Here is an 18,572-nt window from a genome sequence, read left to right as displayed (position 1 = left end):
AGGTGAGCAGTATCCAAATTTGATAAGTAAATAAAAATATTATTTACTCATCAAAAGAAATCCAGTCACCAGAAACAATATGAATGGTAAATATATATGTTCAATAAATATATGAGCAATACAATTTTTCCATGGCTTCTTACAGGTCATAATGGAATATTGCAATTTCAACTAGCCTTAACAAAACACTAGCAGTGCTTATTATACATATTTTACACAATAGAATATAAGAACCATAATGATATTAAAACATCTTGCTCCCTGTTAGCTTACTTTCTAAAATAGGTTGCCACCTGCTATAAGTATGATTATTTGTTCAATCAACACATTTTCCAACTTTCTGAGATCTATATATTTTCTGCATGTCGGTATGCATTGTGGATTGCTATGCTGTATTTATATTGTAGCTCTTTTCTTTATAAGAAAAAGCAGTTTTTATCTTCTTTCTCTCATATATGCTTTAAAATGCTGTGAAAATCAATAGAAGAATCCAGTCAGCAATCTGAACAAGGATTATATTAATTTAGAGAGATGTCATTCTTCTAATAGAAAATAATATTCAAAATGAATGTTATAGGTAGTCCTCGAGTTATGACAATCTTTTCAGATATCTTTCAATGTTATGATGATGCTGAACTAAGGGAGTTTTGTTCTTCGAAGTTATGACAGTTCCAGTACCTTCGTGGCCATGTGAACAAGTTTCAGGTACCTAATATCACCCCATATTTACAATCAGTTGCAGCATGATCACCATTGCACCCTATCCTGCCAGCTTCCCCCAAGCAAAGTCAACAGGAAGCAGGCAAAGAAGATTGCAAGTCACTAGAATAAGTTTCCTTCTAACTGCTTATTTTGCTTGCATGCACCACGGTCTTCTTCCCCCATTTTCTCACACATTTGCCCCCTTTCCCTGGCTTCCCTGCCCTTGCATTTAAATACTCTTACTGCCAGCACCCTCTTTCCATGACCTCCCCCTACAATCAGACGCGCAACCATATACCCTGCATCCTCTTTCCATGGCATTCTTATAATTGCACACACCCTTCACACTCCTTCTCTGGCCTCTCTGCACTTGAACATACATATGCTTGCATCCCATGCCTCCCTGAAATTGCAGATATGCACACGTCCTGCACTTTTTTTCCTTGGCCTCCCTGTGATCGCACACTTGCACACCCATTCTTTCTTCAGTATCCCTGTGACTATACACAGATACACACATATACCCTGCACCCTCTTTCCATAGCCTTCCTGCGATCATACACACTCCTTAGCCTCTTTCCATGGCCTCCTTGCAACCATATGTGCCATGCACCATCTTTCCTCAACCTCCATGCACTTGGACACATGCAATATCCCCATGCCCACTTTCCACACTTTCCATGCATTTGCACACCTGCACACCTGCACACATACCCACATCCTTTTTTCTGAGCATCTCAAATCACTCATACCCCTGCAAGCTCTTTTCCATGGTCTTCCCGTACATGCCCAGGGCCTCTTTCCTTGGTGTCCAACTAAAACCAAGGGGATATCCTATAAAATATTATCTTATTAGATCTACAAAAGGGGAATGATAAAGTCTTGAAGAAATCTGTGCAATTGGAAAAGGAAGAATTTCAGAGAAATCAAGTTCTACAACAATATTTGAGTGAATTAAAGATAAGACTGGTAAACGTAAAAGGAAGGAACACAAAGTTGGTTTATCTGATCAAAGGTTTAATATTTTTTTCAATATTTTGGCAACAATTTATGGATTTTTGCTGGTACCAGGATTGAAAAGTTGAGGCTTTATGGATTTGCTCAGATATAAGGAATGGAATATGGGATGAAAATATATCTGTTTAACTTTCTAGGAGGTAAAGAGTTATTAAATTTGCTTATACTTGTAGTGATGAAGGTTGGAAGAAAATATATTTTTATTACATTATTTTCCTTTTTCCCCTCTCCAATTTTTATTATTTCTTTTTATTTTTTTCCTTTTCTCCAACTTTAGTTTGTACTAGTTTTCGCCACTGTAATTAAAATTCTTGATAAAAATTCTATTTTTTAAAAAAAAAATCAGTCTGGATCAATTCTTATGTGTCTCACTATGGGAGTATCCAGCACATAAAACAATGTGATCATATGGACAATAAAAACAAAGAAGAAACCAACAATAGAAAATTCTAAAACTAGAAGCAATGCAAATATTTTTAAATGGCTTGGCTTGGTCTAAGAACACGTTTCCGACTCAAGTTTATCACTGCAAGGACACTTTTCTTGGCAAGTACTTGCAATTTATTATGATTACTTTGTTCTTCTGGTCTGTTATACCTTTTATATTTTTTGTACATTTTAGTTTGCAGTAGTAAGCTGCCTAGAGTTATGTGGGAATGGGATATTTTATTAAATAAGTAACTTTTATATAATAGTACTCAAAAAAGGACATTTCCCAAAATGTCAATGGTTATCTCAATAGACAGGCAGGTTGCTAAACAAAAATATTTTCTTCTAGGAGTATCACCAACTTATGCTAATGAAAATTCTAACAACCAAATTTTGTGCTAACTGAACATGTTATATAATTCCCAAAAAAGCACATTGCCAAGAGGATTCTAGATTACAACAGTTATTGTATTCTTTTGGTCATTACAGATATACCAACTAAATTCAAACAAGCAACATCTTTCCCACATTGCCCTATACTTTTTTCTTCAAAAGAGTTCTATTTGTATCATTGAAGTGGGGTTTCCCATCCATGTTAGAATTCACGCTTCCATAGAAAAAACTGCAGAAATAATTTCAATCAGCAACAGACCACAGTAGACACTCTATAGAAGGACTCATTACCTGCATCATAGGATACTTTGATTCTGCAGGACTTCCAAATCCATTGACTCCAACGAAACTGGTGCTGAAATAGGAGTCTGTAAGACTAGCTTCAGCCAGGGCACTCCCATCTATACCCGGAACTAGAGATAAAAGGAGAAAAAAAGTGTTTTAAAGGCTATCAGTTTTGCAGATCTTTTCTTCCAACAGCATGCAAATTTACATTCCAATATCTATCTAAATACAGAGGGAGAAATTAAAAAGACCACATACCAACAAATTATATCTTTTCATCACAGTAACAGGACTCTGATTTATAGATAGTAGCGAGAACCAGAAAATGGAAATGGAATATAACTGGTAATATCAGTAAACAAAGTATAAACAACGAAGTTTAAACAGAAATCCAAGTTAACTGAACATTAGCATCTCTCTCACATTTCCTCTAACAGTAAAGAATCAATAGTTCTTTAACAAGCAAAAGCAATTTGCTCCAACATCCAAATTACAAGTCTTGTTGAATTATCAATTGTGCTTAAGTAGATGGGATCTATTTAATTCAGGGGGGGGGGGGGGGGGCAGAAAAAACTGTATAAAATTAGCAGTCAAAAGAAATGAAAAGAAACTCCTCAATATTGTATCAAATTAAACAGACTCTTAAATGCTTTCAAGATTGCCAGCTGAAATGCACATTTCATAATCTATTGAAGACAAGTATTTCTTCCTATTACGAGTAGTCCTTGACCCACAACCACAATTGAGCTCAAAATTTCTGTTGTTAAACGAGACAGTTGTTAAGTAGGTTTTGCTCTATTTTACGATTTTTTGTGCCACAGTTAAGTGAATCACTGCAGTTGTCAAGTTAGTAACACGGTTAAGTGAATCTGGTCAGGTTTTTCTGGTCAGAAGGTCACAAAGGTGCTCACAAGACCTTGGGACACTGTAACCATCATACATATGAATCCGTTATCATGTGACCATGGAGATGCTGCAATGGTCATAAGTCTGAAAAATGGCCATATGCCGATTTTTTTCACTACCAGTGTAATTTGAACAGTCACTAAACAAACTATTGTAAGTTGAGAATTATCATCATCATCATTATTGAGAAATAAAATGTAGTTGATAGCATGAAGGCCGAAAGTATTCCCCGAATACTCAGGATTTCAAAACTGCTGGCTAAGTCTGTTTTAAAAAAGGCATTGTAGTGCTTCTCTGACAAATGGAGAGTAAGAGAAGAAATGAGACTTATTGAATATTGTAGTGGATGCGGTGACCTGCAGTGCCTACCTCTATGCCAGGGGTGTCCAAACTTGGGAACTTTAAGACTTGTGGACTTCAACTCCCAGAATTCCCCAGCCAGCCATGCTGGCTGGGGAATTCTGGAAGTTGAAGTCCACAAGTCTTAAAGTTCCCAAGTTTGGACACCCCTGCTCTATGCCCACAGATAAACTGCCACAGCATGTCTTGTTCAAACATTAAGGACTACAGTATTGTAGCCTGTAGATTAGACAATGACTCAAGGCAAATGCGGTCTACTAATGACAGCAAGAAAATGGGATTCAGACTAAGAGTGGCAGACTTCACAACTGTTATTAGTGCTGTGTCCCAGCAGTAATGAGAATTTTAAGAGTAGAGTTCCTGATTGGACCTCTGACTCAGCCCTTCTGATTAAAAAAAAAAAAAGCTGAAAATAGAGTAAAATTGGCATTGGAAGTATAGGCAGATGAGTCAGGATCAGAGGTGGATTCCTATCGGTTTGGCCGAACTGTAGTGGTATGGCGGCCTGACCTCCGAACCAGTTCCTCAGTCGCTGTCATCGCCGCCATCTTGTTTTTTTAGTTCTGTGCATGCGCAGAACAATTTTAATTGAACTGCACATGCACGCACATGTAAAGCGTGTGCACAAGCGAACCGGCAGTAAAGCTGGCCAGAACCCACCCCTGGTCAGGATGTTTTCTTTCTATTTGGTGCTGCTTTGTTCAGTTGGATGGGGGAGGGAGAGACCAATAAAGTCTCCTTCAAATCAAACTCAACTACTGTTAACTACGTAGCCATATTTCCTTGGCAACAAGAAAATTCTTAGGTAACTTTCTTCCAGGATTTTTTTTTTTTTAACTCTGCAGCCCTGTGATTTCCTGCTGGTTTCTCACTTGAGTTTTAAGCAGTTCTGATCCTACAAAGCTGTTTCAAGACCACACAAGGTTAACCAGATGCTGTCATCCTCACTGATTAAGAAAGTTATATTTGGGTAAGAATGGGATCTTCCAATCCAGGTGATAATGGGCTGGTGGGTGGCGACTATATAATAAGGCAAAGGTTTCTATGTCCAGTTGTGTCCGACTCTAGGGCGCATTGTCCAACAATGATAATATAAACTCAAAATCTAGTTTCTGTTTCATATGTAGAGTGAAGAATAATTAACATCACCTAGAACAGAGCTGTCAAACTCCCAGCCCATGGGCCAAATGCATCACGTGCTGGCCACACCCACACCCGGTTTAGTGAAGGCAGAAAAAGTCCTGATACATCAGGTGACACTGCTATGATGACGTGAGTTTGACACCCTTGAGCTAGAGGAAAGTATTGCAGGCAAGACAAGGCGGCCCAATAATTGTATATGTATTTTCCAAACTATACAGATTTCATTAACAGTTTTGAATGTTTAGCTAATTATTATTATTTGTTTCATATTCGTTTCAATTAAAGGGCAAAATTATTCTATCTGTTGAAAATACACTGGGTTGTGTTTAGTTTTTAGCATTTAGGGGGCTCAAGTTGTATTTATTCAAAGACATTTCTCCTTTCAAGCAGGAATTTAAAAAACAAAATAAAGAAAAAGAATACATATTTTAAGTTTTAAAAGCAAAATTATACAACTTAATTTTGTATTATAAATAAATTATGATTATACCTTAGATCTTTGACACCCTTGAGAGAAAAGTCCCAGAAACTGAGGCTGTATTCCAAACACTGCTGGATGGGGATCAGTATAAAAACTAATTCTGGTTTAATTTGCATTTAATAGAACTAAATGTAGCTAATTATGAGTATTATTATTATTATTATTATTTATTATTATTTTCTTAGATTTTTAGACCGCCCCTCTCCCAAAAAGGGACTCGGGGCGGAGTACTTTGCAGTTATTCTTTTAATATTCTCCCAGCTTGAAAATCTTAATTCAGCAGAATCCTTATAACAGAGTATGCTCTTGAATGTATTCTTCTGAAAGACTATTAAATAATTAAGTAGCAGAGTATCCAATTTGGGAAGGAAAAAAAAGGAAATATTCATAGCTTGAGTATGAGCTTTGCTGGGGTATTAATGAATGCAGATGACATTTACTGTTATTTCAATAAAAGTAAATTTATATGCCTCACTTCTGCTTAAACTACTGTACATCTTGAAGAAAAAGCAGAAGAGATGGTCAGTCAGGAAGCTTATTTCATCTTTTAAGCACAGATTTGTTAAACAGAGCAGCTGAGAGATAGTATGCTCAATTCAAAGTATGGTTATCATTCTTCAAAACCTTGCATGGCACAGTGCCAGGTGACTTATAGGACTGCCTATCTCTGAGAGTATCTGCTGTTTCACCAGGTGCAGCAGGGCAAATGTAATCCAGATCCCTGTATTGAACAATCTCATATTACAGAATCAAGAAGGGATCCTTCTTTTGTTAGGACATCTACCACCCCCTTCCTCAAGATTGAGACAGCCCTGACCTTCCTGTCCTTTCAGAAGGCTGTATAGACCTGGCTTTTCTCTCAACTGCTGTATTGGGATTTTATATAAGACCAATATAGGTGTCCTTTATGTGTCTTGACCATAGCAATATGATTACTTTAATTCTGATTCCTGCTTGATCTATAGAGGTTTTATTATATTGGTTTTGCTGTTCCCCACTCAAAATTCATATGCAAGGTGAATAGCCGTATTTTTTAAAATAAATAAATAAGGCCATAAATCTTCCACAGCCATTGGATATCAATGTCATTTACTGCTGAATTAATCTTTCTTTCCTGTAGTAACTGAATTCCATACAATTTTTGCTGCCTTCAGTCCTTACCGTGGCGTCAGTAAATTCCAAATTTATTTAGAAATTTGTAAACCCACATGGCTTTGCAACTAGCTTCACTAGCTGAAATGCGCATGGCCCTGGTGGAGGTCAACAATGCAGCAGCTTGTCTCCTGTCAGTGCAATTGATTTATTCACCCCTCCAGGGAATCAGGAACTGTTTACAAACTTGCTGTTAGCTTTAACTTCAGCCCAATCTGCATCCATATATCCAGTTAATTCAGGGCTACTGCTGGCTGTCAGCTTTATCTGAAGTCAGTGGGATCCTTGAAGCATTTTCCTAGCCTCTTGACTACAGTCCAGTCACTTTAGGTTGGCGTAATGAATTTTTTGTAAAGAATTCACACTGTTGTAGAAGTTTCTGGTCTAGTTATTGACATATACAGCATCTTGCTAACCACTTTGTCAAGTTGTTCGCTGTTCTACCTTTCCTTTAGAAAATTAGCTTCTATAGGTAAGTAAATTTACCTCAGTCAGTATTAGGCATTCCAAAATGCCCTATAATTATGTTTCTGGTTTAATAAGAGATGTTGCCAATATCCTTCACTACAATTCCCTTTTTAGGTGCTTTACAGTTCCCTTACGATGTTGTCAGTCTGCATAACAAATTATTAAATCATTCAACATATGGCAAGATAAAGTCCAAGCAAGGGTCAGCTTTGCACTACTTAAATTCCCTTTTAAGCAACATTTGATTTAATTTCTCTCTGAAAGTCTTTGCAGTCAGTTTTAATCCATATTCTTCTGTAATTTGTACACAAGCCTCCACTTGCGAGCTTGAATGAACCCTAAGGCCTACTCTATGTAAATTTCTTCTTCTAATTCTACAAATACAGAAAACACTCTTTACATCCAGATGGTCAATTTCTATGCCTCTGGCACTATGCCTAAGAAAGTCCTAATTAAAGTATTTTCATAATCTCATGGTAGTCCTCTCCATATTTCTAAAAATATCCCTTGACTACTACTCTGAAGAACAGAACTTCCCCATATGTACTGCATTTGGTCTTAACTGCACTCAGTTGACTTTCTGATGGTAGACAGTTCTACAAACTTAAACGTTATTGTCAAATTCCTTAACTGTAGAGCACAACTAGTAAAGCAATATTCACAATGTCTTTAATAAGTTTTAATGCTGAGAATTAGAGGTTAGAATACAGAATACATCCCACCTAAGAAACTCAGAGCAGGATGGAGCCCATTAAATGGCTCGTGTGAGGTGCTGTCGCCGGGGCAGGGGATGGGGGTGATTTTCTGTGTATTAATTTATTATATGACTCTTCTTTTATTAGTTTTATTGTTTTTATATGGGGTTTTATATTCTGTAAACCGCCTTGAGTCGCCATGTGCGAATAGGCGGCAATATAAATTCAATCAATACATACATACACATACACATACATATACATACATAGCTGTTGAAATCATATTATTATCTAGATTCAGTCAACTAAGAGTTTTGCACATATCCAATCCCAAAAATGTTTATTCTTTCTGTAAATCCATTTCTGATGCAAAGGGGACAGTTCTCCCATGTATAATCCTGTTTTTCTTTATAAAACCAGACATCTGTCCATTCATAAATTCTGTCCCATTATGAGAATAGAAAATCTGTAGCTTTCTTTCCAATTTATTTTCTACATAAGCCACAAAGAATCTGAATTTGCAGGTCACTTTATGTCTTATTAACAACAAACAAAAATAAGACCCTTCATCCAAGAAAATTACAAAGTGTCTGCTTCTGTCTTTTGATCCAAGAAGAACAGAAGTCAGTATGGATTTCTCTACCCACTGAAAATTGCTATTACGTTGCATTTTCAGAATTCCTTTTGTACTATGTGATTCATCAACAGAGAGTTATGTTGATTGCATATTTATAGTTTGCAATTTTGAGATGTATTGTCAGTTGTTCCTCTGCATCTATTGTACCTGATTTTCGGTATATTCCTACAATCTAACTGTGTATTCCAAGATTCAGCACAATCTTTCCCTTCGCACTGCCCTGGGATGGTTTTCCATTAGAACAGAATTTACAACCCTCTGGGGAATCTACTCTGAAAAGTCCAGCTTCCAGTGATTTTCTTTCCAACAGCAGATCTCCATTCTTGCTTGTTAACAATCCCTGTCAACACATTCAATTCTGTCTCTTCCTGACTGGGTAATACATAGTGGAGCCTAAATCTAGAAAAGTTCAATGCATCTTTAACATGTCAATGAATTGGCTCTTCATCACTAGTCTTCATTTTATTACAAACTTCCAAATTCCTTTCAAACTTATGGGTTTTTTTCATTTGCTACTACAATCTGTTCTTTGAGCATGTATCAATACCAACAAAGAAATCTTTATTTCAGAACACTGGAATAGTTGCTCTGCTGGCCAGAGTTCAAATCACTACCCCTTTTCGTAACTCTGGCTGTAAGACATCTTTGAGACATCTCCTTTGTCCCATAATGCATCTCTCGCTCTCTCCCTCCCCCCTCTCCATACACACATATACACCCCTTTGGGATGGATAGATGGATGGATGGATGGATGGATGGATGGATGGATGGATGGAAGGAAGGAAGGAAGGAAGGAAGGAAGGAAGGAAGGAAGGAAGGAAGGAAGGAAGGAAGGATGGAAGATTCTCTAGCCTTCCATCTTCATTAGTTCTCCCTTCATTTAGACTTCTAAAGCCCTGCCCAAAACTTTCCTCTCTTTGGAGGTAAAATGGCCTCTTGAATGATTTGCTTTTGCAGATAAAACAAAAACTATTTAGCTCTGAAAACAGAGGCTTTTATTTCCAAAGTGCATTTTTCTATCCCATTAGGGGTTCATACTCATGTATTGTGGACATTATGTGATCCAAAGTCAGGTTTTATTGAAGCATTGCTTGTTTCAGCACACTGTGGCAGAGACAGTAGAAGGAAAGCAACTGAACTTCTTACAATTTCACTATTTCTAAACAGCTTCCCAATATCAAACGTTTGACAGACAAGGACTGAGATGTTTGCGCCACTCTGTATTCTTAAAAAGCACATTCCTTCCTTTAGATACAGACTAAAGTTTACAGCCTCTGGATGGTACATTCTGTTAATTTGTCCCTAACATTGATCAGATATCTCAATTCCCTGGCATGGACATTGGGACATAGTTATTTACATATCCTAAGATATATGCACAGGCTTTCTAATTTGGCCTACTAATTCTCTTTGCTCCTCATCTTCAGAAAGTCTTTACATTTCAAAAATTTACCATAATTGACAGGTTTCTAAGGATTGTTGCATATTATAGACCCCCCCCCTATTTTTATTTGAAAATAAAAAATGCCTGAAACAGATCACATCTTTCACACATTCTTGTGTAGGCCATCTCACTGTTGGTGTTCTCTGATTGTTTGTTTTCTTGTAGACATTTCATTACCCAAACTAGGTAACATCATCAGTGCTAGGAAGGGAGCATCAAGAACCCCTCATTTCAGCCCTGAGCAACAAATATTCTCCTTTATTGGCACCATATCACTGTTGTCAGAGGTGAAAAAGTAAAATAATGCTGTAATAATAATCTATTAAGCAACAAAAACAAGTCCTATTTTGTTTCTCTCTGTGAACTCTCCCATTTCTAGGATCTCTGGACATTTTTATAATCCTTTACTTCTGATTCACCAAGAACTTACAACTTAGAATCTACTTCAGCCAAAATTAACCTACTGAATATTGAATTTAGCCAGAGTCCTTGTTAAGAGAATGTGCTACATTGCTTGTGCTACATAAGGAGAACTCCGAGTAATTAAGCACAGAGTTTTATTTTAAAAAAATGAAACACTCAATAATATAATGTTCTTGGGTTGAAAACATCAGTTTATCCCAATTACTATTAGTGAAGCTAATACATGAAAACTAAATGCTTCACTTAGGCAATACCTAAGTTACTCTTGAAGTGTGAAGCTGGGGGGAGGGGAGGGGAGGAGACAGTGAAATAGGAAGTTCTCTTTTGTTTTTTTAAACAGATTCATTTAACTAACCATAGGCCAAATAAGAAACAAGCAAAAGGAGAGTTTGCAAAAACCCTTCTCCTTATCCATCTCCCAGCATTTGGTCTTGGGGTCAAAACACCTCATAGAAGCAAAGAGATAGTGCACTCTGTTGTATGATGTTTATGGATGAAGTAAACATCTATGAGGAAAATAGTTTTCACGTGCAATCCTGTAGCCTTAGGCTGCACCATTCTATTCTATAATGCAATATACATACAGTAGTGGGATTTATGTCTAACTAGATATAAACAGGATTATAGTGTTACTATTTCTACAAATCTTCCGAACACCAGTTAAGTGCAATCCAGATGTGCTAAATTACTATTTCTGTCATCCCCAGACAACAAAATGTGTCTGGAGGTCACCATATTATGGAAAAACTCATTTCAGAAATATCCCACAGAAAATCTGTATCTCTTATACAAGGTATGTCTATTTTTTATTTCTGAAAATAATTTTGGAGATGTAGATAAATTAACTGTTAGAGTGCTGCAAAATATGGGCCTTACTGTGCCATATAACTAGTTAGCATATGATACATATTTTTCCATTTATTCTTCCATTCAAGTAATTGTCTTTTCCATAGCTTATTCCAGTCATTTTTAAAGTTAGGAATTACAGGTGAAATAAATACATGAAACACTTTCCCCAAAAATGTACAAATCCATAAGATGTTTGAAGACATTTACGTATAAACAAACCTACAAACGATGGGCCTGTTACCTTCTTACCAATGATAGGAGAAACATAAGCTACAGTGACCCAAATGCTTGTCCATGCAGAATGATGTATTACTTTACTTCCTTCACTGCTTTTTCCAGTCAGTGACATATTAGTTTAGCAGATGTCCTGCTATCTTTTCTACTGGGATTCAGGTTTCCCTGCAATCTGGCCTAAAATACATGCTTTAGGTTGTCCTAAACCCCACTTAAGTGTTACCAAGAGGTTTCTATTATCATCTTCAACTAGATATCCGAATCACATTTTCTGCATAAATCAGAAAATTTGTTTTTGTACAAATAAGATAGATGCTGTAAATATGGTCCATTGGAATGGTCTAAGTTGACAATATTCAGGCAGGTCAAATAGTTTGAATACTTCTGTGAGAAAATAAAATAAAATGCTTTGAGTACCTTGGCTACAAGAAACTTGTTATCAGACCCTGATTCTTATTTTTACCAAAGGGTGCCAAGATTAGGTAGGGTGGCAATACACAATGACCACTACCAGCCAATTTGCAGAATAACTGATTAAAGGGATTTTAAAGACATATTTGAAATTTTTCCAAAGATTATATTTAATAGACTGAATCAAATCTCACCACTCCAGAGATTTCAATAGGGAAAAATTACATCTTTAGGTAGTTAAATAAATCTTTCGTTAAGCTCAGGAACAAATAAAGGAAATTATCTGCATTTCTTTCATTAGCACTTACTTTAACAAATTAAAAGCACTTAACACTTTAACACAGCAGGTGAAAAAGAGAAGTCCAGCTACCTACTGTAGTATGTATTACATTCTTCACTAAGAAATATTTTTATGTTTTTTAAAAAATTCAAATCTTTCTGCAACACAACCAAATGTGAAACTTATAATGCTTGCATCAAAGCATACAATATATACAGCTCAATGGTAAATATTAAGTTGTTCTATACCCTGCAAGAAAACTACATTCCGAAAAAATCCAAAACAGGAACAATCATGTACTCATAACTACAAAGTGATGTCAAGTCATAAAAAATTAAACAAAAGATCATGGTCCCAGAAGACAAGAACAAACTTCCCCCCCAAATTTAACAAGCATTTTAGGTATACATCAAAGGTCAAAGAGAACGAAATACCCACTGCACATTTATGCAACCTCAAAAGCTTTAGCAACGCTTTTATAAAACGTGATACATACACACACATCTGTATTCTGCTAGCAAAATACCGCACAATACACATGCAACATTCATGCTTTCCTACATAAACCTTAGCCACAAAGTTAACCACCACATGAATTCTAACTTCCCTGCTGATATAGGTTAGCTAAGTTGCACAAAAGCAGTCCAGCCGATCAACTGTCACACTTAAGACTAGGTAAAACATTCAAAACAATACCACTTGGAACAAACCGTACGATTTGTTCTGACCATGAAACAAAACTCCCTCTGAGCTTGGAATATAGTCTGCTGAAAGGTATACTTCGCTGCTTCTCACCACTCCTTTTACCAGGAGTCAAAAAAGTTGCCATGGCTTGTTGTAAAGTGGCTCTTCTACAAAGGACTTACCTATCATAGCCTTGATTCTGTCAACACTATAGCTTAAGTACTCTCTGTTCCTTAGCAGAAGAAGCAATAGGTAGGCAGGCCACAGTGAAAGGAGCTAATAGAGAAAAATAATGGCATTCATTGCTTTGCCCCCTACACACATACACATACACACACACACACACACACCAATTTCTCTTAAATCTGCTTCAATGAGCATTTGAGCAAAGCTAAAATGTAGGATTAAATGTAATAATTTTATTCCAGTCTTGTTTTTTACTTACATTAATCAGAAGGGCATTTAATGATTAATTCTTCCAAAGGTCAGTTTTTTTTAATCATTCCTTCCTATTATTTTATTGAACTAATTGTAATTATGGTCACAAATAAATCCTATTTCCCCCTCCTTCTACCTACTTTTGTAAAATACATATACAATTGAGATAGGATAGATGCACCTCAAAAAAACAGCTTTCTTCCAGTTTGCTGAATATAATTATGGAAAGGTCCCACATGCTTTGGCAATAAGTGTACAAAATGCGACTGGCGGAGTATGACTATCATGGCTAGACATCTTTTCTGAAGAACAAGACAATCCAGTGCTAGACTTGAAAAAACTGAGTACAGCAATATTGTGCTGCAAAATACTGCATATAAGACTAGCTAGCCAACCCAAAAACGAAACGCTACACTGTTATCTGAAACAGAAATCATCATGGAGAAAAACTTTATCTACAGCAACTTTTCAACCTGTTGCCAGATGAAATAAATTGGACTTTTACACTAACATGCCTAGAAGTCAGAAACATTTCTCTACAAAAAGCAATAGGCTAAGGAATTTGTCTCACTGCTAATTATTTCTTTACCCAGCCTGTTGCATACTTGAATGTTGAAAAAATCCACCTAACCGGTGCAAGCATCCATGTTTTTAGACTCATACACACCGAGACATTTTGATACCTTGAGAGCTTTCAATTTTGTCTCAGAAACGTGACTAAAAAAGGTATAGTTTAATGTGATCTCTTTTTTCTGATAAAAACTTTTATAAATTTCTTGAAAATTTATTTACAAACCATGTGCTATTTAAGATTAACATTCCTTTTGAATCTGCAAGTGTAGTGTTATCAAAATATTGAATGATTATTTATACCAAATTTCCCCTAGCAAACCACAGCTGAATCCAATATGTGATGCCAACAGGAAAAAGAACAACAGAATAAAGAATTTTGTGATTCATACCATTTTTTCATAATATAATTTTTGTAGATATCTAAGCAGCAATTAATATATTATACATGTTAAAAGCATACAATTAAATGCCCCAATTTCATATCCAGCAAACTCAAACCAGTTTTGCAATCCTTTCAAGTCCAAATTTATCCAGCTATAAGGCAATCATTATCACCCGTATTACAGATGTGGTTAAGACACAATGATTCACTTAAGATCATCTAATGACTTCATAGGAGGAGCAACATTTAAAGCACGGTGTCAAACTCGAGGTGTCACGTTGCCGTCACGTTATGTTTCACAACTTTTCCCCTTCATGGAGCTGGGGTGTGCATGGCCTGTGCTCAACGCATCTGACGCGCGGGCCACCAGTTTGACCCCTCTGATTTAAAGATGTTCTAGTCTAAAGTTCATTCTATTAACTATTTATTACAATAATTCTATTATTTTAACAGGTCTTTTAAACTGAAGAATCAATAGACTAGAATACATGTAGGACTGGGTTGAACTATAGCATCCTTGATGCTCTCTTGGTTGCTTGGTTGCCTGCTTGCAGTCATTTCATTACCCAACTAAATAATATCAGTGTGGGTTTTCTCCTTGGTAGTTCCTTTATTAAAGGAAAAGGTAACAATTTCCCCTGTCTAGTTGTTTCAGATTCTAGGGGAGGTGCTCATCTCCATTTCTTAGCTAAGGGAGCTAGCGCTGTCCAAAACATTTCTGTGGTCATGTGGTCAATATGACCTATATGCCAGGGCAATGCTGTTACCTTCCCACTGAAACAGTACCTATTTATCTAGTCACATTTGCATATTTTCAAACTGCTAAGTGGGCAGGAGTTTAGGCAAGAATAGGAGTTCACCCCATTGCACGGTGCTCAGGTCTCGAACCCCGGCTGTCAGGCTTCCAACTGACAAGCTCAGCACCTTTAATTGCTGAGCCATCATGCCCCATTCTTTTATTAGAGTATTGTTTTTTGCTAGCAAGTGAACACTCAAACAAACAATTAAACAGACAAACAATACCCTAATCAAGGAACTACCAAAGGGAAAACCACTCCAACCAATACTGGGAGAACAAGCTACTAAATACATCCCTGCGACCAATTCGCTCGCACAGAGAGGGACTCCTCCAGGTGCCGTCCACCAGACAATGTCGGGGAGCGGCGCCTAGGAGTAGAGCCTTCTCTGTTGCGGGCCCAGCCCTGTGGAATGACCTTCCCCCAGATATTAGGACTACCTCTGACCTCCGCGCCTTCCGGATAAAGCTCAAGACCCACCTATTTCAAGTAGCTGGCCTGGCTCAACTATAGTTCGTTCACACTGCTCCTGACGGGTTTTTTAATTTTGTGACTTTTGGAATTTTATTAGGGGATTTTAAATTGTGTTTTAACTGTCTTTATTCATCTTCCTACCTCCTCCATGTACACGTATTCATTTATTTTGTGTGTGTATTGTCCATACTGTTTTTATGTGTTTTATTGTACGCCGCCCCGAGTCCTTCGGGAGAGGGTGCGGCTAAGAAATAAATGTTGTTGTTGTTGTTGTTGTTGTTATTATTATTATTATTATTATTATTAAATATAAGCAGGGAGGAAACAGCACTTACTGGGCCTGTTGATGTTACCTAGTCAAGTAATGAAATGTCTGCAAGAAACTAAGCTCAGAGAGCACCAGGGACTCCACAAATTGAGATATTCTGGAAATTGTAATTTTATTAGATTAACAAATCTACTCTTTTCTGATTATTTGACAGCTACAATTATTTTCACATATTGCCTCTTTAAGATTATTTTAAGAAAAAATTGACCCCCAAAAATAAAGGATTTATATCAGTATTTTCTTCTGTGCACAATAAACATAGGGAAATGTATATTAAAAATCTCTTGTTTTTACAACCAACCTATCTATCTGGAAGTTCAAAAAGCAGCTTTGTAGTATACAGATAATAAAGTCCTTTCTTCCTTTTATGGTGGGAAGCTGCTCTAGATCAAAGCATTTAACAAATAAAAGTTAGAACTTGATTAGAAGCTGTAAGGAGTAAAGAAAAATAATGTACGGGAAAGTCCCAACAAGTTGTCAAAAGCTACACTTCAAAAGATATCCAACAAATGCTGTTGATTTCACACACACACACACACACACACACACACACACGCACTGCTGACAATTTAGCTCTAAAACATTTTTCATCTGAAATAATCAGAAGATTCTACAATTTTCTAATGGGGGGAGGGGAGAGAGAGAGAGAGAGAGAGAGAGAGAGAGAGAGAGAGAGAGAGAGAGAGAGAGAGAGAGAGAGAGAGAGCAATACCCAGTGTAAACACCTACATGCACACAACCTCCACCACACCCCTTTTTACTATTCCTTGACAGGCTGCCGCACGTTCATCTCCCAATCACAATTTCCCACAGGGAAGGAGGAGTAGGGGCCAATATTAGAAGCTGCTTTCTCCTTACTCCCTTCAAACGTTTTACTTTCAAGGTCCGCAGCGTTCAAAACCCAAAGGAAACAGCCCTGTTAAACCGCCGCCGCCCACCCTCTTCCGGAGCCCTCATCATCTCCGAGAGATGCTTCTAACATCTCTGAGCTTCCTCTGGAAGGAAACCGCGCAGCCCAGGCCCGAGACCGGCGGAGGCCCAGAACCCAAGCCCGTCTCTCTTCCCGCCGCCCCCACCACCCCAGTCGCCTACCGGCGGCTTTCCCTCGACCCACACTCACTGGCCAGCCGGGGTCCGTCCAGCCCCCCGCCGCCGCCTGCTGCTCCTCCGCCTCCTCCCAGCAGCTCGGGAGGTTTCTTAGGCCCCGCTCCAGGCGCCGCGACCCCGTGTCCCGGATAGCCGCCGCTACCGCCGTGCCCCGGCGAGGCGGCGACGGAAGGAGCAGCAGGGCCCGGAGGAAGCCCGAGCGGAAGCCCACCGAGGGCGACCGGCGGCGGAGGGCCGGGACAGGCGGCAGAAGCTCCGCCGGGCTCCTCGTGCAGGAACTGGCATTCCTCGCCGTAAAAGCACGTCTTGTCCTTGGCGTAGTAGCGGCAGAACTTGAGCTTCAGCCCGCCGGGGGCCGCCACCGCCGCCGGAACTCCCGGCCCGGGGGGCGGCCCTATTACCGCCGCGGCGGGAGCCACCGGAGAGGAGCAGGGGAGGCCGCCACTGTTCATGGCGGCGACGGCTGCTACAGCAGCAGCAGCAGCAGCAGCAGCGAGGCCGCCTCAGAAGGCACCACGGCCGCTGCCGGCCACCGCCGCACCATGGGAGGCAGGCGGGGAGCGGGCGCAGCAGCCGTCCCACGGCCGCCGCTGTCACTGCCGGAGTTCCGGGAACGAGGGAGGACAAGGGAGGGAGGGGGAGGGCGCTTGGGCTTCTCTTAAAGGGGTCAAGCGAGCCCGGCGGGGGAGAAGAGGCTAAACGAGAGCCGGGGAAAGGGGAGGGGATCGGGGCCTTCCGTCAGGCGCTGAAGGGTCCCGGAGGCAGCGGCAACGGCGGGATTGTTTATTCCATTTTCCTCTTCCTGAGCTGTCTCCTCAATGCGCCTGCGCCACAGTGAGGCCCTCTGGGTAATCCAGGCCCGGAGGAAGCGAAGGGGCTGATGGAGGCCTGGCTCAGTTCCTGGCGGGTGGGGCGGCTGGCAGGCAGGGAGCGGGCGTTTGGTTGCGGCAAAGCAAACTCCGTCTACTTTTGGCCTTTCGCGGGCGGGAAAGAAGCGCAGCGGCTTTCCTAAACCTTTTCCTGTGTATATAAATCCTCCTCCACACCCCGCACCGTAGTGTATACTTGAATATGCCTGGAATACTTGATCGTGGACATATATAGAATAGAATTAGAAATAATAGAAATAGAACAGAACAGAATAAAATTCTTTGACGTGTTGTACCTTATGATTCTTGATGAATGTATCTTGTTTTTTTATGTACTGTAGGAAGTTATCACCCAGCCCTCTCCCAGAAAAATGAAATATCCTAGGAAATATTGAAAAGGCAGAATATTATATTTCCCTGGATGTGAAAAGGAAGAAACATGTTTTAAATTGAGAGTAGCTCCCTGCTGCTTCCTGCCCCCACCCACTTTGTCAATGGGCCATTAAGAAGGCCAAGCCAGTCCCTTTACATAATAAAGAGTTCTCCCTTTCAGCTCCAGGGTGGGGATTAAGGTGTGATAATATTGGCCCTTTACCCAACTCCGCACATGG

General features: G+C 39.1%; 1 protein-coding gene across 5 annotated transcripts in view; it reads right to left on the bottom strand.

Annotated features, from left to right (window-relative positions):
- Positions 1-17,904, bottom strand: part of PAN3 (poly(A) specific ribonuclease subunit PAN3) — a 72,246-nt gene extending 54,342 nt beyond the window's left edge. For all 5 annotated transcript variants that reach the window (XR_014175245.1, XM_081951410.1, XM_081951411.1 and 2 more), the window contains exons 1-2: positions 17,106-17,904; positions 2,833-2,954 (exon numbers count right to left, since the gene is read on the bottom strand). Coding sequence is in view for 4 of the 5 variants with exons in the window: in XM_081951410.1 (XP_081807536.1) it covers positions 2,833-2,954; positions 17,106-17,544 (561 nt within the window). In the remaining variant the exon portion in view is untranslated. The remainder of the gene's footprint in view (positions 1-2,832; positions 2,955-17,105) is intronic.
- Between the last annotated feature and the right edge of the window lie 668 nt (positions 17,905-18,572).

This window comes from Natrix helvetica (genome assembly GCF_964273705.1).
Source record: "Natrix helvetica genome assembly, chromosome: 4".
NCBI classification, from domain to species: Eukaryota; Metazoa; Chordata; class Lepidosauria; order Squamata; family Natricidae; genus Natrix; species Natrix helvetica.
The sequence above is the reverse complement of the archived record's forward strand: the minus strand, read 5'-3'. Positions and strand labels throughout refer to the sequence as shown.